Source organism: Callorhinus ursinus, unplaced genomic scaffold (genome assembly GCF_003265705.2).
Source record: "Callorhinus ursinus isolate GAN/ISIS: 27379988/994484 unplaced genomic scaffold, GSC_fseal_2.0 scaffold73, whole genome shotgun sequence".
Taxonomy (NCBI): Eukaryota; Metazoa; Chordata; class Mammalia; order Carnivora; family Otariidae; genus Callorhinus; species Callorhinus ursinus.
This window is the reverse complement of record NW_027397135.1, coordinates 5,846,448-5,868,059: the sequence shown is the minus strand read 5'-3', so window position 1 is coordinate 5,868,059 and position 21,612 is coordinate 5,846,448. Positions and strand designations below refer to the sequence as shown.

The 21,612-nt window shown below is 48.9% G+C and overlaps 1 protein-coding gene across 4 annotated transcripts in view; it reads left to right on the top strand.

Annotated features, from left to right (window-relative positions):
• EGFR (epidermal growth factor receptor) overlaps positions 1–20,865 on the top strand; it is a 200,647-nt gene extending 179,782 nt beyond the window's left edge. For 3 of the 4 annotated variants that reach the window (XM_073886883.1, XM_025853155.2, XM_073886884.1), the window contains 8 exons: positions 10,300–10,455; positions 11,362–11,437; positions 14,649–14,795; positions 16,295–16,392; positions 17,566–17,733; positions 18,110–18,157; positions 18,919–19,021; positions 19,775–20,865. In XM_073886883.1, the coding sequence (XP_073742984.1) occupies positions 10,300–10,455; positions 11,362–11,437; positions 14,649–14,795; positions 16,295–16,392; positions 17,566–17,733; positions 18,110–18,157; positions 18,919–19,021; positions 19,775–20,133 (1,155 nt within the window). In that variant the 3' untranslated portion in view covers positions 20,134–20,865. Of the gene's footprint in view, positions 1–4,057; positions 7,830–10,299; positions 10,456–11,361; positions 11,438–14,648; positions 14,796–16,294; positions 16,393–17,565; positions 17,734–18,109; positions 18,158–18,918; positions 19,022–19,774 lie in introns of those variants that run through there. The other variant, XM_073886885.1, reaches the window with a different exon arrangement.
• The last annotated feature ends 747 nt before the right edge of the window (positions 20,866–21,612 follow it).

Sequence of the window (21,612 nt, the reverse complement as noted above, 5' to 3'; positions counted from 1 at the left end):
ATACTCCCACTAAACAGCAGGTGAAGCTACCTTAGCTCACTGTCCCCCCCCCCCAACCCTCCACCCCACCTCCTATGTCACTAAGGAGAGCTGCAAAGAAAAGCAGCAAGGGGAGGGGCACCTGCGTGGCTCAGTCGGTTAAGCATCTGCCTTCGGCTCAGGTCATGATCCCGGGGTCCTGGGATCCAGTTCCACATCAGGCTCCCTGCTCGGCGGGAAGCCTGCTTCTCCCTCTCCCACTCCCCCTGCTTGTGTTCCCTCTCTCGCCGTGTCTCTCTCTGTCAAATAAATAAAATCTTTAAAAAGCAGCAAGGGGGAAAAATAAAGACAACCGGAAAAGCAACAATCGAGTTCTCCATCCTGGGATAACTAAATTTGCCAAGAGGGTATGTGTGTGTACGTGTGTACCCACACACACCATATGCATTTTGTTTTGGACTCAATCAAATTGATTGCCTTTTGCATCGCATCAGGGCCTGTCCCCTCCATGGTGAAAATCTAATTATTCAGCTACATTTAAACAATGTTTGCTTTATTAGGTGCTCAGTATGGTTTGATGCTAATGTTATTTCTCGGGTGTTCTTTTGGTTGACTATTAGGGCAATTTGTAGTAGAGGAGGAGCTGTGGCTTCTACCCCATCAGGACTTGCTAACAAGGCAAGCAAGGAGGCTGAGGCTGGGCTGGGCAGACCCAGAAGATGGGGGGCTGTGGAGACAGGGCAGGTGCTGTGCAGGTTGGAGGGGCACTAGCAGGTGAACAGATGCTTTTGTGCTTTGCTGTGATTCCTCACGGGCCCCGCCTCCCCCGTTAACAGGCTCATTCCGGAGCAAAGGATGGCGGAGAATGCAGCCAGGGGACAGGTGGCCCCACCTGCGTGCTAAGGAGAGCAGCAGAGCCATGTGCTGGGTACTGAGCTAGTCACATGGCCTCCGAAGGACTTCTTACTTTAATCCCAAACTTCTCCCTCTTGATCCCAGCGCTGCACCAGTTACTTGCACCCCAAATGGCTAAATTCTATATTTTCTCCTGGCGCCGTTTTACTCGGTTGAATTTAGGGCATTTGTGGGCAGGTCCCTTTCTGAGCATGTGTATCAGGGCTCGTTGGCTCCCTCCACGGAGCAGGGTGTGGAGGGCTGTGCCAAGGCCGCGGAGTCAGAAAGCCCGACTTCCACGAGGCTTTGCCTGGGTCCTGACTGCCCGTGCCTCCCCTGGCTGTAGTCGTAGTCGGTTTATTCCGGTGCCGTCTGGTGTCGATTTCTCAGCAGCAGCCCCCCGAGGCTCCCGGCACCTCGTCTGACCACCGCCAGCCGCCTGGTGTTCTTGTCCTCCTCGCGGCCATAACCTGGTCACAGAACAGAGGACTTCTTCGTCGGAACTAGATAGTGATCCTGGAAGAGGGGTGTGGGCCTCCCATGCAGTGATTTTATGAAAACGCTTATTATTTCTGTGTGTGACTGGATTAGTCTCCTAAGGCTGCCACAAATTACCACAAATTCGTGGTGGCTGACCACAACAGAGAGTTATCTGCTCACAGTCCTGGAGGTCAGTCCAAAATCAAGGTGCCGGCTGGGCCTGCCCCCTCCGAAGGCGCCCCAGGCGAATCCGTCCTTGCCTTTTCTTTTCTGGTGGCTCCAAGGCATCCCCGAGCTCATGATCCCTCCATTGCCACCTCGGTCTTCACACAGCCTTGTTCCCTGTTTCTGAGTCGAAATCGCCTTTTCCTTTCTCTTAAAAGACACCAATCACCCCTAAATCCAGGATGCTTTCATCCAAGAACTTCACCTGATTACATCTGCAACACCCTGTGTCCAAACAAGGTCACTTTCTGAGGTTCCTGGCGGACATGAAACTTGGGGGCCCTGTTCAGTGCAGGACAGTGGCTGATCTGGGGGAGGCGGTGGTTAGCCCCAAACAGGTTTTACTGAATATAGAATTACTCCTGAAGGTGTACTCATACACGGACTCCTGAGCCCAGAAATTCTTCCTCAGCTTTCTTCCCCGATTATCTATGGCAAGAAACCGAGAATATGGCCCTCCATACAGACAATGTTGCCTTGCTTTGTTTGCTTTCTTTTCTTTTTTTTTTTTTTTTCTTCTTTTTTTTTTTTTTTTGATTTAGTGAGAACACAAGTGGGAGGGAGAAGCAGAGGGAGAAGCAGACTCCCCGCTGAGCAGGGAGCCCGACGCGGGGCTCGATCCCGGGACCCTGAGATCATGACCTGAGCCGAAGGCAGACGCTTAACGACTGAGCCACCCAGGCGCCCCTGCTTTATTTTCTTTTTAGCACATATTGCTACCTGGGAAGATGTGGCTTATTTACTGGTCCCCTTGAGTTTGTGCCCACCGACCCCAAGGGGATGGTGAGCTCTGTAAGAATGGTGTCTTGGCCATCCCCACCCTGGGCAGGCCCTCGAGAGCTCTGCACACCTGTGGCCAAGCTTCTGCTTGATTCATAAGGCCCGGTTCACCAGAGGGTGTTGGGATAGTTAGCATTTCTTCTCTCATCATCTCATGTCAGGCCACAACTCCACGAAAGTGACACTTCTTGCAATGGGGCACATAGCCTCAGCAAGTTTTGTCCAGCACAGATCTGTGCTTACAGTTCCAGCGGACTGTAGATTCCAACCTCGCTTCTGGTATTTATTAACCACGTGACCTCAGGCAGGTTGCTTAGTCTTTTTTGTGTCTAGTCTCTGGCCGTAAGTGAAGTTTTGCCACCTGTCCTCCCGGGTAGTGAGGGTGACACCAAGTTAGCTTCCAGGAAGCACCTAACCACGAGTCCCACAGGCACGAGGTGCTCACTAAATGTTCCCTTTGTCCATTTCTTTCCCCCTATGTTGGCTAAATTAGGTTGGATCAATGACCAAAATCTAAGCTGAAGCCTTGTCTTCATCAGCGTTCATTTCTTAGAGCAGCATCTCCTGTTTCCAGATCTTCTCTCATTCTTGAGCTTTTCTCCTCTCTCTCCTTTGTAACCTTACATTTCAATCTGCCTGACCCCTGGCGTCTACAAAGATGGGAATTTATTTTACCTGTTACTGAAATCCACTATTTGCCTCTTGTACTTTGTTTCGCTTTACTTCACATTGAAGCCCTTCCAGATTGTGGTCGTTAGCTCTCTGGGATAGATTTGCTTTTTGATTCAGAAGAGAAACCCTTTCCCACTGTATTTGAATAGCTGCAGTGATGGAGTGCCTGTCCCTGGAGGGAAAGGAAAGAAATTATTTCCTCCATTGCGAAGAGAGAAATTTGCTCTTGGGTCAGTGCCTCTTTATCTAAGTATTAAGCAGTTTTCTTTGTAGAAGTTGGAAGTGAAACTACCCAGAAATGCTTCGTGGCTGACCAGAAACTGAACTCCTGGCGTTTTCAAAGTGGGATTTATTGACTTATAAATGTCCTGCCTTGATTCACAAAGGCATGGACTCTCTTGGGAAGTTTTCTAAATATTGATGGAGAGCTGGCCACTGTTATGCAAGCTTGTTGTCCTGGCTAAACTGCTAAGAGGACAAATTCTATCACCTGGGCAAAAAGAAAAGAAAAGCAAGTAGGCTAGGGAGGAAGTCAGGATGGGCCGGAGAGCAGAAGAGCCTCCTCGAATGTGGTGGATAATGGATTCTGTTCTCCGGCCTCAGGAGCTGGTGGAGATACCACCTGCTCCCCAGTCAGAAAGATCCTTGCTTCCTAAGCTCCTGGCTCATGAGGCCCTGGGTCGCTCCCACTTGCTGGGACTTGGTTGCCTCAGAAAGTGTATCCACTCTTTTCTGGCTACATAAGGCAGCTAGTAAGTCCCAAACTGTATCAGATGGCGCCATAGTGTCATAAAATGTTCTAATCGGAAAGATCCTATGGTCTTATCATCCTGTCACTTGGAAAATGTTGCTTTTGTGCCAGATTGTTCCCCTTAGAGCATCCATCACAGTGCACGTTATTACGAGGCCCCGCAATAAATAAAGCTGTCTAGACTGTGACTAATCTGACATTGTCCCAAACCTCTGGGACAAAAGAGCTCGTTTATCACCTAACCCAGATTAAGATCTCACAGAATTGAATTTTCAGGTAATTGACAGAAGTTGAGGATCCTTGAGGTCAGGCGCTGGAGAGGTTTGAAGACAGACACAAAGAGGAGAGAGAGGCTCTCAGCAAGACGTGTTCTGCAGCTTCATCCTCTGACCGCAACTGTATATGCCCCAAACCGTGTTTAAGCCGATCTAGGAGATACAGTTTAATAAGGACTAACTGAAAAAGTCATTTCACAGGATTTATTTTTTTCAGCCTACAGGATTACTTAGTTTGGTCTAAGTTCATGTGAAAAAGCCCCAGGTGTCTTCATTGGCCACACATTTGTCAGAACGATCAGTGCTTGTGAGCCTCTAAAAGGGGAGGAAGACGAGACGGGCTAAGTCATTTGTAGGTTATCCAAGTGAGGGGCAAGAAGGGGATCGTTCTACCCTGATGTGGCCAGAACAGTCCGGGCCGCCTGTGTTCAGTTCTGGGTGCCCTGTCATGAAACCCATGTCGACCCACTATACTGTGGTCATCATAGACAAGCAGGGGTGTGAGAGAAGGAAAATCATGCCGGACAAGGAAGTAGCAAAGGAGCTACAGTCTGTTAGTCTAACCAGGCTGTGGTGGCAAGGGGACACCCACTTCTGTGCACAAGGTCCTGGTCCCATCTGGGCTCTGGCCTTCACCCCCCAGGCCGGCTCCTTCTATGCTGCAGGTCAGGATTCATCCAGGTGAGGTTCAAGGTGCAGCCCCCACCCCACTAACCGTGTAGCCCAAGGGTGCTGATTCACCACTGGTCTCTTGCCTCCATCCTCAGGAAGGAGGACTCACCCGAGCTGATTCCCCCGTAAAGCACGCTGCTCCATAAACTCCCAGGCAACAAGACTAGATCAGTGACAGAGCCAAAGAGCTGATCCTGTTACCAGCCATTTCCGTTATTTGGATTATTTTTTTAATTTATTCTTAAATGTTCCACAAAAGATTACAGTTGGATTTAATCGGCCTAAATGATCACTTTCCAGTGTGTCATCAAAAAGCCAGAAGGTACTGTAGTATTAAAATATCAAAGTTTCGGGGCGCCTGGGTGGCTCAGGTGGTTAAGCATCTGCCTTCGGCTCAGGTCCTGATCCCGGGGTCCTGGGATCGAGCCCCACATCGGGTTCCCTGCTCGGCGGGGAGCCTGCTTCTCCCTCTCCCTCTCCCACTCCCCCTGCTTGTGTTCCTGCTCTCGCTGTCTCTCTGTCTGTCAAATAAATAAATAAAATATTTAAAAAATAGTAATAAAAACTAAAATAAAATATCAAAGTATCGGGACACCTGGGTGGCTCAGATGGTTGAGTATCTGCCTTCGGCTCAGGTCATGATCTCCTAGGATCGAGCCCCATGTCGGGCTCCCTGCTCAGTGGGGGAGTCTGCTTCTCCCTCTCCCTCTGCCCCCACGCCGCTTGTGCTCTCTCTGCCTCTATTTCTCTCTCTTTCTCTCACTCTCGCTCTAAAAAAAAAATCAAAGTATCAAAATATCAACTTTTTAAATATTTCCCTTAACGATTGCTTAGGCATTTATCTGCCAGCGTTAGGAATCGTGTGCAATAGATATATAAATAAGACAAAATTTCTTTTCTCCCCAACTTACAGACCAGTGAGGGAAACAGATCCATACAGAGCTAGAATGCTGTGCTACAGGGAAAGAGTGGTCAGAGCAGGAGAGAGCTGGGTGCGTGGAGGACCACAGTCCCACAGGCTGCTATTGAAGGGCATGTGGGGACCAGCGAGGGGGGCTCGGACTGTCAGCCGGGCGCCAGGTGCTGGGAGGACCGTGGCGGGGCGGAGGAGGTAGGCAGGCAAGGCAGCCTGTCTCTTAGCCTCAAGAGTTGTGTGCTGGAGATGTGAGTGAGAGGCCCGCCTCCGTCCCAGTGGTGTACCCACTGAGACGTGACCGTTGCACAGTGGTGAGAATGCAGAGTGGCTCAGTGGCTGCGAGATGCTGAGGGGAGGGACGGGCAGCAGTGCCGAGCTGGGGAGGACGAGCGGAGACCCTGCAGGGCCCTGCATGCCCACACAAGAAGACAGCTTCATCTCAAAAGCAGAGGGTGCTTCTCAGGAGTCTATGCGTGATCAGACTCTTTGGGAAGCTATAATGTAAGCAAGCTATGACAGTGACCTAATTCAGACTCCCAGCAAATGGATGGAGAAGCGGAGGAGGACTTGGCCTTGAGGAGGAAGCCGTGACACTCACCGGCCCCTGCGGAGGGCTCTTGCTGGGCACCATCCTCTGTTCTGCATGGCTTAACACCATTAACCATCTGATTAGCCCACTTTACATACCGGGAAACTGAGGCACGGCGGTGCTTAAGTAACTGGCCAAGGTCGTGAGCTAGTAAGTAGCAAAATCAGCATTGGACCCCACGCAGCCTGGCTCCCAGGTCCGTGCTCTTGACCAGCACTTGCTGTCATGGCTCGGGGCAGAACCCACAGGCCAGTGAGCCTGGCCGTCCTCCCGTCCCCATCACAGTACCATGTTGTTGCCAGCCCACGAGCTCTGTCTGGGGTCGGAAATTCTGACACTTTTCTACCTCTCCTGAGGGGAGGGGCTCAGTGGTGGGTGGGCCATACTCTTGACGTAACTCTGCCAGAACCATCTAGTGTATTCTCCACTTCCTGCTTGGGACTTCTCCCCATGGCGGTTTATGAAACAGAACAGAAATGGACCCCGTGGCAGCCTGTCAGTCTGGACTCCTCCCAGGAGTCGTAGGATGCTGCAGCCCTCCGGAAAACAGAGTCTGTAAATGTCAAACCCAACCACCCCCAGTCCTTTCTTCTTCCGTAGGTGTCGTGCCAGAAAAATCCTTAATAGCCGTGTGAGGCATATCCCTGTGCTTCTCCTTTGTGCTTTGAGGTTCCAGCCTGGCTCTTCGAATTCCCTACTGACCTTGGTGTTTCAGAATTCGTCCTAGCTGTCCTGTAGTAATTAACAAAAATAAATATGTTGATTAAATTAAAGTGAGGATCTTGGAGAGGAATCCGGAAATGAGCTTCCCAAGAGGCCCCACTAAGGCCCAGGCTGATATGCTTCCTGTGGTGTCTGTTTAGATGGGCTCTGATCAGGGCTCTTATCTTTGCTGACTGGTTAAAATATAACTTTGCCGGGCATGTGGTGGCCCTTTAAACTGCCTCTATGGTGTGGGACAGAGACTGATGAATAGAGTTTTATCTGAGTTCAAATGAGCTGAATCTGGCCGCCCCCAAATCCTCTCTGATTTAAACCCCTCTGGCTGATTAGCTGTGCGCCCCCGAAGACGTAAACGGCTCTTTCCCAAGCCTTCCCTGAGGACACATAGTCTCAGGAAACGTCACCATTTATTAACGTTGTCCGGGTCCTTTACAGACCCGGGGGGCGGAGGCGGGGCCCGGGTCAATTTATTAGGTTTATCCGACAACGTGGACTTAACCCCGTGGCACAGAGCCAAGGGGCTGGACGGCTGGGGTTTTTTGTTTATTTGGAGTTTCTTTGACATCTCAAGCAGCCTCTGGGCCAGCAGGCGAGTTTCACGTGGAGGCCCCAGCAGGAAATTAGGACTAGGTCCCACTGGTGGTCTCAGGGACTCAGAGCACTAGGTCTGACCGGCCTCTGGACCCGCTGGGGCGGCTCTCGGCGTGGTCCTGTGGGGCACTGGCACTCTGGCCCCAGAGGAGGCTTCTTGGAAGATGTGTTGGAAACACCCGGCACATCATCAGTGCTCAAAACTGTCAGCCGCTATATCACTCCTTCATTCTTTCATCTGTTCATTTTTTTTTAAAGATTTTATTTATTGATTTGACAGAGAAAGAGAGAGAGAGGGAACACAAGCAGGGGGAGTGGGGAAGGGAGAAGCAGGCTTCCCGCCGAGCAGGGAGCCCGACGCGGGGCTCGATCCCAGGACCCTGGGACCATGACCCGAGCCGAAGGCAGACGCTTAACGACTGAGCCACCCAAGCACCCCTCATCCGTTCATTTTTCAACGAACTTTTGTGAAAAACATGTCCAGTGTACAGACTGTGGGGGCATTTAAAGAGGCAGAATGAAAAGTTTGAGATGGTAGTTAAGCGAAGGTGGAAATTCCCTCTGAAGTCCCCCCCCCACCCTCACCCCCTTGTGCGTCTAAGGAACTCAGAAAACACAAATTTGAAATAAAGCAGAAGGGACAGGGCAAGATGGACTGGTTCCTGTGTGTCCGGCACTGATGTGCGATTATTCCGATACGGCCATGCCACAGTGACTCAGCACCTACCACCGAGGAAGCCTCCGGGAAATATCCGAGGAAGCAGGGTCAGTGACACAGGGTAGAAGGAAAAAGAGAAAACGTGGGTGAGAGAGAGAGAGAGAGAGAGAACAAGTGAGCTAATACAGCCTGGAATGCAGATGTTGCGCCTAACCAGGCAAGAGGCCAAGCCCAATTAACCCTTTTTGAATGGGTAAGAGTACACCATGTTTAATAAATAGAGGCCTTGCTCTTTTATAAGGCACAAGAGGACTGAGCAGCGTCCCAGGAACCACAGGAGAGATGGAAGCTGATGAATGGAGCATACTGTGACGGGGTCGTGGGGAGAGGTGACAGGGAGTAGTAAGTCAGTCCTCTGTTGGGAGTTTTCTCGGCTTCTGCTCCTTCCCTCTCGCTCCCCACATGCCGTTCCTAAATAATAATCCCTAATTTGGAAGTGCCGTGCCAGAGAGAACCTGCTAGTTTTCCTCTTGAATAGGCATGAGCCCCGTTAACCTTATTTTGCTGCATCTGAGGAATCTTAGGAGGGGAACACTTAAATCACACAGCATCTTAAACATTCAGGAACTTTCTAGAAAACACGAGGGAGAAAGGAGACATGGGAGTTAATCATCTTTTTTTCCAAAGAAAGGCCTCAAAAATAGCCCTCAGAGGCTAACTCCTGGTAGCATCTTCCTAAGATCCAACATTCCTACGATGGTTAGCTCTGCTCCAGAAAGAAAAATTTTTAATTTCACTTCACGAATAATTTTCACCTACTGTCTATGCAAAAGGAAGCACAGAATTTGCCAGAAAATTGGGGAATCCATCCTTAGCGGCAGGTTCTCCCTGCAGGTGCCCTCACATGGAGATCCCACTGCAGCTACAAGAAAGCCAGACACTAAAGCCGCGTGGGTGAAGCCCAGTTGTTTGCATTTCATGCGCTTCAGTAAGCATTTCTGTCCCTGTCTTTGCTGGAGAGCTCTTGAGTGTCAGCTGTAAAGGAGGTTGGAAACGTGGTCCACTCCCCTGGCTGGAGAGAGAGAGGCACATTCGTGAGCAAGTGGGAGAGAATGTGGTACAAACAACGTAAGATGTCTGCAGAACTTAACAGCGTCTCCCGCCTGCCAGTCTGGCCCCGCGTAGAGGTTGAGCTGCCAAGCTCATGTCACCAGGTTGGAGCTTGGTAGGGTCCCAGGGAGCTTGGCTGAGCTGGGCAGGCACGGAGCAAGGAAAAGTAGAGGCTGCAAGTGCTCGTGACATTCGGCAAGAAAGCTGTGGGCAAGGACTGGACTTGAGAGGGAATATTTTCGGGAATTCACATGTCAGGCACTGTGCTAGGTGCTTCTCAAATATTCTTTTCTTTCTCTCTCAGTAGTGATGATTCTGATCGCCACAGAGTTAGGGAGGCGACCAAAGGGGGTGGGTGGGAAGTGCCACCTTGTCAAAGCAAATCCAATGTCCATGTGACTTCATTTTTAAAAAATGAGATCAAACTGGAAAGAAAAAAAAAAACAAAACCTCGTCCATCGGTAGCAGATCACGGCAGGTAGTCTGCAAAAGCGTGAGGGGAGTGTGGCTTCACAGCACTGAGAAGCATTTACCTTCCCTGCTTTACCGATCAGCTACGCGCAGGGAAGGTGACCCCAGGCAGGTGGCACGGTTGCCAAGTTCCAGACAAGCTTCCAGCCAGGTCTCAGCTTGCTCTGTCCCTGCCCTCGGATACTTGGTTCATCTGGGTTTAAAACTGGAGTGACTAGATGGAGAAAAGCTAGCAAGTTAGCAGCTCATTATACCTTCATTAATTTGTCTTTTCATCGATTCAGTTGATAGTTACTAGTGTTTACAGGGCGCAAGTGACTGTGTCCATCAGGGGAGGCACACCAGACGGGGGCAAACGCAGTCCCTGAGGTGGAAAGCTCCGAGTCCAGTGTGAACATGACATCAGAGCTTTGTGCGCAGGCGCCTTGCCGTCTCTACTTGAACCCCAGTCTGTGCTCTCCAGGGCAGTCTGCTAAGCAGTGCTTTCCCTCACTGCATGGCCCCATGTTTCAGGGCATGAACTACCTGGAAGACCGGCGCTTGGTGCACCGCGACCTGGCAGCCAGAAATGTCCTGGTGAAGACACCACAGCATGTCAAGATCACAGATTTTGGGCTGGCCAAACTGCTTGGAGCCGAGGAGAAAGAGTACCACGCAGAAGGAGGCAAAGTAAGAGGCTCGCTTGTAGATGGGCGAGCATTTTCTCACCAGCAGACTGACCGATGTAGGGGACGTTCTCAGAACGTTCTGGGTGAGGGCGCAGCGACTACCACTGACACCTGGGTCTAGCCAGGGTCGTCTTCTGGAAGTACAGACCAGAGGAGCTGCTTTGAGAGCAGGATTTGCTGGGAGAGTGAGAACAGATGTTTCTATCGTGTCCAGAGGCCAAAGCCAATAAACACGAGCTCAAGCTCCATCTTCGGGTAACCATTAGCCAAGGTTAGGTCTCAACCTCCCCGCTTCAGAAGGGCAGCTGGGAAATGTCACAGCTATTGAGAATATCTCAGAAATGTGGAAAACTCCCCGTGCCTTTCCTAGAGCACCCGAGGGTCTCTGTGACTCTTGGAGGGTTGGCTCCCTCCTCCCAGACGGACTTGGGGGTCCTCCGGGGGACTCTCTCCCAGCACTGGGGGGGGGTGGGTGCAAGTCCCCTTTTAGGCCCTCCAGTAGCTCTGAATTGGCTGTACCCCTCTTAAGTTTCTCTCTGACCTGGATGGCTCCAAGTAGCCGGCCAAGCAGCCAAACTCCCATAAACATGGGGTGGCTAGGACCACCACCAGGACCCCCAGCCCCCAGCATGTGCACCCAGTTCACCAGAACCGCCCACAGACCAAAGCTCCTCAGCCGAGGCCTTCATGAAACCACACCTGGGGCCGAAAAGAATAGCCCTGTTTTCTACCAGATTTTTAAAACTTGCTCCTCCTGCTGGGAGGGAGCCCTAGTCCTAGGGTATCAGGGTGGGGTGGCCTGGGTTTCCCACGTTTGTCACTTGTAATCTGTTTCAATGTGATTTAATTTTTTGCACCAGAGGGAAGCTAATGGTTATCTTATTACTTCCTCTCTCATCATTCCAAGGTGCCTATCAAGTGGATGGCTTTGGAATCAATTTTACACCGAATTTATACCCACCAAAGTGATGTGTGGAGCTATGGTGAGTCAAAATCGCGATGCTAATGAATGCGTACTGAGCCGAAGCCCGCTTGTATAGTTTGTTGATTTATGTTCTATGCTCTGTCATCCAAATACTTTCTTCTAAGACAGTGCCTAATAATAGCGTAGTAGTTGCTGTCTATCCTACTAAGAAAGGATGGCAAAGGAAATGGAATCTGACTAGCATATTACATGTCACTGGAGATACTGATGAACTTGTCAAGCAGGGGGTGACGGAGGGAAAGAGAGCTCGGACTTAGGAAGTGCCTGGACCTGCGACATCAAACCAAACTTGACCTCTTGCCATGGATTTGAAGTCAACCAAAGGGAGGTGACAAATGGGGTTTTCTGGGTAGAGATGTGAGGTTTTGTGATGGACTAGCTCGGTAGCCATTGTTTCATGCAGTGAATGGTAGTCTTTGTGTATCAGAGAGAATGGCTTGACAGGAGGGCACTAGGAGTGTGTGTCTGGGGAGGGCGGCGCGGGGAAGGAGAAGCAAGGGAAATAGTTATTGCTGGGAGCTCTAGTGAGGACATCTCATCAGGACTGATTCTGTGTTTCCCCCTCCAAATCCCACTGTGGCCCTGCACAGGCCCGTGCCCCTCCTCTCCAACACGCTTTCCCATTCTTGCCTCATTGCCTTTGCGCAAAGGATGGCTTGAGCCTACAAGGGCCTCGCCATTTAAGAAAGTGTCACTAACACATTCTCACAGGCTGCCATGTTTACACCTGTTCACAGTCGGTCCTCACGAGCCCAGCAATCTGCTGGAAGCCTGCAGAATAGCTTACCTGATACATTTCTCTGTGAATTATCAGTCTATTCCCACTGCTAAAGCAACGGGGGTCGGGGGGGGGGGGCCACCCCATCTCCAAGGAAATGGTTATTTGGGGAGAGCAAGATCGACACAAATGTTCAAGAGGAATTTGGTTATTATCACAAAAACAAATCATTCAGGCTATCATCCACTTAAGGCTTTTTTCATAGCATTATTAACTTCCTAATATTTTAAATGTATTTTAGTTTCGGGGATCTCTGTCTCTTCTGCTAGGATGCAGGCTTTACAAAGACAGAGATCTTTCTGAGTGAATAAGTGAATTTTTTCCATGTACCTGTGAGCTGAGCTGCCTGCGATTAATGAACTAGATAAGGAAATAAAGCTATTCTGATGCCTTGTTATTTTAGTTATTTTCAAGATATGTCTCCTCTCCAAGAGGGATGGGAAGAAATGCTCCTTTTCCCACTCCTGAGTCCCATCCAGAGGCATCTCCGTGGTCCTCCTTCCCTCAGGTTCCTGATGGGTCTTCTCTCTCCCTGTTCTGCCCACATTCGTCTGTTCTCCAGACAACAGACAAAAAGAATACTTTTAAACCATAGCAGACTTTTAATTCTCTGCTTAATAGCCTTCTTTGGTTTTCCTTGTATGTTCCAAACAAAACCTGAGCTCCTCACTGGTCTGGCTCTGCCTACTTTTCCAGAATCAAGTGGCTGCATTTCCCTCCTTGCCCTCCGTGTGGCAGCCGGCGCAGGCCAACTCGTCATCTGTCCGGAGTTGGCCCACATCTGTTGAATAAATGAAAACTCTCTTAGATTCTGTGACTTAATGCCTTTGGATGATTACAAGCAGTACCAGAAAGTCAGCATCACCATAGTGGTCGTGTGTTTTTCATTTCAGTGGAAATTGTGTTGTCAGTGATTATAATCCGCCGTTCCTGGCAGTAATTGGAATTGTTAAACCACAAACCTGACATTCTAGTTTAAAAAAAACAAATCCTGTTGCGGCACCTGGGTGGCTCAGTTAGTTAACGTGCCCGACTCTTGATTTCAGCTCAGGTCGTGATCTCAGGGTTGTGAGGTCGAGTCCCGCGTCGGGCTCCGCGATCAGCGCAGGGTCAGCTGAGAGATTCTCTCTCCCTCTGCCCCTCCCCCTGCTCGCTTGTGCATGCTCTCCCTCTCTCTTAAATAAATAAAAATCTTTAAAAAACAAATCCTATTATTCCGCTCTCTAGTTTCAAGACAAAATATCTTAATAAATTAGGAACGTATGCGTTCCACTTAGGAGTTGAAAAGAGAGAATTCATACCACGTTCCAGGCTCTCTCAAAAGCCACAACCAGGTATGCACACCACTTTCTCTTTTAGCATGTGTTCCGAAACCTAAAAAGTTTGCCTTCCCGCAGGAATTCATCGTGCATGTTTATACATAATGTTTAAACCTAGTTAGATGGGAATGAATTGACTTCATGGATCTGGAAATGAGATTTTTATTTTTTCATCAAGTCCATACTGACACTGTGGTGAGGAAGGACAGAAGAATCTATTTTCTTGCCCTTGGACCATGACTTTGCTTCATTTTTCAATCTTGCTTGCTCTGTATTCAGGTCATTTGGTTCTGGGATGGCCCCTGGTTAATCCAAGCAGACCTGTGGGGAATATGTATCTAGTGGTCAACTCTAAAGAAAATGGATCATCAGACCAGCTGAAGATCAGGAAACCGCCAGAATCCTGTGTCTGCTCCCTCCCTATGTAGTCTGGGGACCTAGGCTCAGTTCCACTGGAGTCACCCCAGTGCACTTTCCCTGTGCAGGTTTCTAGAGCAGAGAATCCCATCAAGGGAGGCACAGAGATGGAAGGATCATCAGAACCCAGGGATGGTCTGGAAAAATACCAGTTCTAAAACTACTGCTTTGATTTTTTTTTTTTTTAATCATGATGATTGATTTTTGAAATAAAAGGTTTGGGGTTTTTATGTTTATTAAAAAGAACGTAGGGCTTTCTGGTTTCCAATTTTTACTATTATTTAAACATGTGCAGTGTATAAGCTTGTCTGCGGTCTCTCTCTTCCATACGCACAAGTCGCTTAAGGGCAGATGTCTGAGTGTGGAACTCCTGCTCCTTATGTCATGGTAACGGTTGCGTTGTCTTTGTTGCTATTACTAAAAGTTTTGCCATTTGTTGGCCACTTACTATTTGTCTGGCGTTGTCTGAACAGTTCAGTTGCGTTATCTTATTTGATCTGCGCAACTCTCCCATAAGACAGATACTGTCATTATCCCACTTTACAGAAAGGTACACTGAGGCTTCTGGCCATCAAGCAAGTTGCCCAAAGCCACAGAAATGTAGATTTTTAAAGATTAGAAACATTTAAATGATGACTAAAGACAAGGTGTCATGACTATTATCAACTCATAAAGCAACTACTTCATCCTCTCAGGAGTCACCGTTTGGGAGTTGATGACCTTTGGGTCCAAGCCTTATGACGGTATCCCCGCAAGTGAGATCTCAACCATCTTGGAGAAAGGAGAGCGCCTCCCACAGCCGCCCATATGCACCATCGATGTCTACATGATCATGGTCAAGTGTGAGTGACTGCCGTGCCCATCCACGCTGGCTTTCCCGGGTGTTGGCACTCAGAGTGCCTTGTTGGGCCTAGAAAGGTGTTCCAGCCCTTAGCCAAAAGATTGAGACCTTTGATTCCCAGAAAAAAAAAAAACATGGTCACGTTCTTTACAGCAGGCACCGAAGTCCAGAAGCGTCTGTAAATACCCTCTCCCAACATTCTTCAGGAAGCGTTTGCTTGACCCGTTGAGCGCGGTGACCTGGCATGTGCCCATGTTTGCAAGCAAATAAATAAAATCAAATTCCTCCAGAAACCATTACACCAAAATATTCTCTTCCCTAAGTTGCTTGATGAAAACGGCGCTGCACGTTTTGAAGCCTGTTACCAGAGAGACCGAATGTTTTTAAATACCTAACAATGAGTAAGCACATGAGGCTGATAGAATCAACATTTCTGCCTTGACTTAAGCCTCTCAAATGGTAGATCTACGTGAGGTCTTTTGCAGCGTAGCAAGTAAACATTTTAATCTAAATAAGAGTGTGTAACTTGGTCAATGCTATCATTGCATCAGAAGCACAAGTTCAGCAGGCTCTGAAGATAACCTTCCACGTGTCATGAGCACTTACACAAGAAGGTAGCACAGGGAATATGACGGGGCCAAGTTGATGTAAATACTAATGCCTTTCTGAACTTTAGACCACAGAGTTAACCTACTCTAACTTCCTTGCTTTGGACTGAGGAAGCTGGGATCCAGAGAAGTTACATGATTCGTCTGAGGTCACATAGCATAGCAGTCTGTCCTAAAATAACTTGACAGCCTGCCGATAAAAAATAAATGTGAACCCTCAAGAGAGACAAGGATTTCCAGCTGATCGCTGTTCCTCCAGCTTGTTTAATCCAGGTTTAGGTCATTGTGTAATCACATGGGCTGGCGAGGTTCACCAGTGTCCTAGGGAAGGCCCTGGAACACCCCCTCCACCTGCGTGCTTGGTGACTGAGGATGTAAGACAATGAAAGCATCAGGGTGTGGAGTGCCCAAACCCCGAGGCTCTTAAAGAAAGTCCCTAACTTTCCCTAAATTGAATCTAGTTTTCAGCTTGCAAGACTGCTAAGCGAATATAGATGAAAGTAGATGTCCAGTGAGGACTTGGCCAGAGAGCCCGGACGCCGGGGCTCCCTACAGTCTTAGCAGTTCACAAAGAGCGATGTATCCAAGGCTGCTGGATCGCCTAAGGTGATAATAGCAGAACTCTGGCCCCAGGAAGAGTAGGCATAGAAAATCAGAGGACGGTGCTGTCATTCCGATTCAAGTGTTTTATGTCTTCATGGTCTTTAAACTGTGATCAGCAATCAGCGATCAGCGCTAGTTTGCCAAGACTAAAGAGCCTATCGCAAAGATTCGGTTTCTGCATCACTTCCTTGCCTAAAAGCATCTCACCATAAATGCTCTCTGGAAGCAATGCCATCTTTATCATTTCTTTCAGGGTCTAATTGTACTGTTTTCCTCATTCCTTCCCCAGGCTGGATGATAGATGCAGACAGTCGCCCAAAATTCCGTGAATTGATCATCGAATTCTCCAAAATGGCCCGAGACCCCCAGCGCTACCTTGTCATCCAGGTACCAGATCACAGTGTCTGAGCTTCCACTGGGAGAAGTCCCTCTGATGAGCGTCCAGTATCCCCGTGTTCCACTGTGTGCCAGTGCCATGTCCCTGTCTCCCAGGTCCCATCCTTAAATCCTCAGCGCCTTCGAGCAAGCCTTGGTTAAGGCACGGGCCACACTGTGACCTAAAGTGTTCTTTTGTAGGGCCCCCCCGACTCCATTGGCCGTTCTCGTCTGAACTCTAGCATCCAGACATACTCAGTGCCGTGTGTCATCTTCATATTTCGGTTAGCCAGAGCCTTTGCTCCATCAGATGGAGAAGCAGGGCTTTGGTGGCAGCAAATCTCACTCCAAATCCCTGAGTCTCCGCTTAGCACTTTAGGTTAAGAAAACCAAACCCACAGGGCTGTTTTAATTCAGTCAGTGAAATCATGTATGCAAAATAATTTGCATGGCACCTGAAGATTCTGCTTAGCAATACTGGCGCGTGTGTGTTGGGGGGTGGGGAGAAGGGGGTTTCCACGTACCTCCCAGCAAGCAGTTCCCTGACACCAGCTAGGTGGCTCTCCCCAAATCTCCATGTGTTCACCAACCCGGAAGCTCTCCGAACCCAGTCCTTGTGGGGCTTTATGGAGCCTTCAGTAAATAGGTGTTATTGATTAAATTAGTGGCGAAATGGTGATTGACCACCTGCAGCCCCTCCGCCATTCCAGGACATCAGGGAGGGTGATGGACTGGAAGTTCCAATCCCCTCATCTCTGGTTGGTCCCCCCCCACCACCACCACCATCCCCCACCCGTCATTGTGGGCCTAAAGCCCCTTGTCAAAATAACAAAAGACATCTTTGCCACTCTCACCACTTAGGAGATTCCTAGGGTTTAAGAGGTCTATGCCAGGAATAGGGACAAATGTCTTATTATAAGTTATAAGATCGCAGCACCTAACAGCATAATACACACTCGACAAATGCTGCTCCTTCATCCCTTTCTTCTTCCTCTTAAGCTGTTTCTGTTTCATTAAGGAGCTTTTAAACATCAAAGAATTTTTAATGTTTTAATGTCAGGTCCAGGGGGGAAGGAACCAGGATGATTGTATTATAACCAAACTGCCAAACAAAGAGGCATCTGCCAAAAACGTGGCATAGCATCTCTCTGGGTCTTCCTAATTGTCTCAAAATCTCTGCACCAGGGAGACGAGAGGATGCATTTGCCAAGCCCTACAGACTCCAACTTTTACCGTGCCCTGATGGACGAAGAGGACATGGAAGACGTTGTCGATGCCGATGAGTACCTCATCCCCCAGCAGGGCTTCTTCCATAGCCCCTCCACATCCCGGACGCCCCTCCTGAGTTCTCTGGTACGAAATGTCGCTCCTTCTCAAGCGCTGGGTCTGCTGCTTTGAATGAATTGTTCAGAGACAGTGATACCCGTCTAGTAGAGCTCACGTAGAGGCAGAGAAGTCGATTTTAACCAAATGGTCAAGCCAAAGTCAGAGTGAATCAGTCAGGTGTGTTAGTTCTTTTATGGCATTGCAAAAACTGGACCATAACCTTTTTAGGTCTACTAGGGGCCAGAATTAGGTCAGAACTAACCTAGTTTTTCTAAAGCTAATGGGTCAAGACAAAGTGAAGCGCCTGTAATTATATCCACTCCATGAGACCCCACCTCCTGCGTTCAGGGGGCGTGGGTGAGAATATGCACGCGTACCCTCAACAACTTCGATTCTTTTCCAGAGTGCCACCAGCAACAATTCCACCGTGGCTTGCATTGACAGAAATGGGGTACGTATGAACACCTCATAAACCCGAATTAAATAACAGCTCCGTATCACGGCTCTACCGCACATAGAAGATGCCCATCTTACCCCAACTAACCTTGATTTTCCTTCCTGAATTTCCTTCCTTCCTTCCTTCCTTCCTTCCTTCCTTCCTTCCTTCCTTCCTTCCTTCCTTCCTACCTTCCTTCTCCATATGGTTTCCCTGACCCCTACCCTAAGGCCAGCAGTTAGCTCTCACTGATTGCAAGGCTGTTCAAAATGGGGTTTGTGGACCTACAACAGCATCACCTGGCAGTTTGTTAGAAATGCAAATGGTCGAGCCGCCGACCCAGACCTACGGAAGTAGGAATGCGAGGGGCAGAGCCCGGCCATCCGTGTTGGAGCCAGCCTTCCAGGTGATGCTGATGCTTGGTACGAAGCCTCGATCTAGACCTATACTTACCAGTATAGAAGCCGATAGCCACACGCGTCTACTTCAGTGTAAACTGGTGACCATCTTGGAGGGCACAGATCATAGAACATTTCTGTCATTGCCAAAAGCCCTGCTGCACGGCACTGACCAGGTCCTTGCCACTCGCCCTGTGGTCTGTGGGCCCCCAGCATGGGCAGCACCCGGGGGCTTGTGGGAAATGCAGAATCTCAGGCGCTTTCTTGGACCCTACTGAATCAGAATCTGCAGTTTCACAAAATCTCAGGTGATCTTCATACGCTTTGAAGTCTGAGCAGCACTGACTGGGGTAACCTTGCCTTATTTCCTCCCTTCAGAGCTGCCCCCTCAAAGAAGACAGCTTCCTTCAACGGTACAGCTCAGACCCCACTGGCACCTTGACCGAGGACAACATAGATGACACTTTCCTCCCAGCACCTGGTGAGTGGCTTACCCTGGACAAGGTCGCACTCCTCGGCCTCCCCATCCAGCAGGGCTGGCCTCCATCCCCTGGTGCCCAGGCTGCTTGCTTCCTTCGAGCCAATCCAGAAGTGGACACTGTGGCAAGTTTGCAGACACGAAGTAAGGAGTAAGAGGCAGAGAAATACAAAACAGCTGAGCATGTGTGCGGGTCTGTGTGTTGAACTCAAGTCATGTCCAGCCAGGAGGTGTGTTTTTAGGATCAGTTTGCAGATTTTCTAGAATTTGAAGCAAACATCGAAGACTTGGGCATGTGTGTGCAAGCGCGCGCGCGTGTGTGTGTGTGGGAGAGAGAGTGTGAGCAAGCGTGTGTGCATATGATTGTGTGTGTGAGCGTGTGTGGATGAGTGTGTCTGTGTGCACGCATGCATGTGACAAACTCGATCCTGGCTCCATTCTTAGCCAATGAAACATGTATTTTCCTAATCTCAGCTTTATCCCCAGATGTTCTTGTGTGCACACATACATCTTAAGGCAGTCTGTCCTTTTGAGAACTTTAAATTGGCAGGAGGTAAATGTGCCCACCGCTTTCAGAATTACAGAAAAGAACGTAGTTTATATTGCAGCAACAGCAAGATAGTCGTCTTGCCAGACGCCCCTACCCTCAGTTGCCTTGTGGAAGAGGATCGACAGGGTTCAGATGTACAGATGGAAAATCCTGCTGGGGTTAAGGCTTTGCTGATTACCTCACTTGTGATTTCTTTTCCGTTTCAGAATACATAAACCAATCCGTTCCCAAAAGACCTGCGGGTTCTGTCCAGAACCCCGTCTATCACAATCAGCCTCTAAATCCAGCTCCTGGCAGAGACCCTCACTACCAAAATCCCCACAGCAACGCAGTGGACAACCCTGAGTACCTCAACACCCACCCTCCCTGCGTCAACAGTGTGCTCGACGGCCCCAGCCTCTGGGCCCAGAAAGGCAACCACCAAATCAGCCTGGACAACCCTGACTACCAGCAGGACTTCTTTCCCAACGAAGCCAAGTCAAATGGCATTTTTAAGGGCCCTGCAGCTGAAAATGCAGACTACCTGAGGGTAGCACCACCAAGCAGTGAGTTTATCGGAGCATGACCATGGAGGATAGCATAGGACATAAGAGTCTCAGATGTGTCACCCCCCCTGGGACCAAGCCACGGCAGCTACGTTAGCGCTGGTAGTCATGCCCATGTTAACTCTCGGACCCGTGGACTGGTTTGGCCATATTTGCTCTGATGGACCCATCCTTCACCCAGGAAGCGCCCCCTCCTCGGATGCACTTTGGAAAGTTGCTGGGACATTCCTTTGTCTTCAAACTGTGAGGCCTCCACAAAAAGGCATGCAGCAAGAATATTGTCTCTTTGGGCAGAAGTTCACCTTTCCATGAGGTATATTTGATACAAAACAAAACAAAACTGCATAAGGAGTTTTATTGCTTGGGGACCCTGGGAGTTTTTAATTGTCATTATTGATTTTATTTCTCATGGGCTTTTCCAATGAGGAAGAAGCTTGCTCATAGCACTTGCTGCACGGAGTTGATCCAGGCCCAACTGTGACCAAGAAGCAAGGGTCAGAGTCTTCCAGCTAACATTTGATTCCACTGACTCTGCTTCAAGATTCTTCCACTGCAAGACAATTAAAAAAAAAAAAAAAAAAAAAAAAAACTAGAAGTACTCTGTGTCCTAAGCAGGACTGATTGGTACTGTAGCAAATCAGAGCAGGTACAAGAGGATAAGCCACTTTGAACCCTTCCTGAGCGCAAAAGAAATGGAGGGGGTAGAATTCTTCTTCAGACTTCTTTTTATATAAATTTCTTCATGGTACTTACTCTCCATCGGTTGACCAGTGTTTTCTAGTTAGAAGTATTGGACTTACTTGTTTATTTTCCATTCCACTGTTTTGAAACTCAGTATGCTTTCCCTGTCGGTGAGAGGAGACGGTACATCAAACCGTAACCTGGACCGGCTCGTATTTGATCAGCATTCAGACCAATAGCCTTTAATCAAGATGGAACGATAATGCAAAAGTTCACACAAGAACATGGCTCCCAGATTTGAGTCTCAGAGAAAATACATCAAGTCCTTTGGGGGTTGGGGATTGGGCATATATCAGGACACTGCAGAAATGAGGAGAAGCTGCTCCTAAAACTCCCACCCCGCCCCTTACTACCAAATTAGGCTACTTATGGGAGAACATTTCCTTTTTATTTTACTTTAGAAGTTTTTTACTCAAAGGGTACTTATTTCCCCCCTCTCTGGTAAGCTGCCCCCAAAGCCCCTCCTCACCCTTTGTGAATGAAAGGATCCAGGCTTTGGGGCCACCAAGCAGAAACTGACAGCCCTCACCCCTGGGGGCACATTTTACAGGGGAAAGTAAAAACACTATGCGTCGGGGAATTAAAGTGGTAAATATGAAATCGGAGTTTGAAATCGATGATAATGCCTTAACAACATCCACAGGTAATTTTTCGAAAAAAAAAAAAATTCCCTCTTAAGACAATTGCCCTATCATTGGAGGATCCAGTTAATTTAGGACACCCAAGTGTTTTTCCACCTCGTGGGTCCTCGCAGCCTG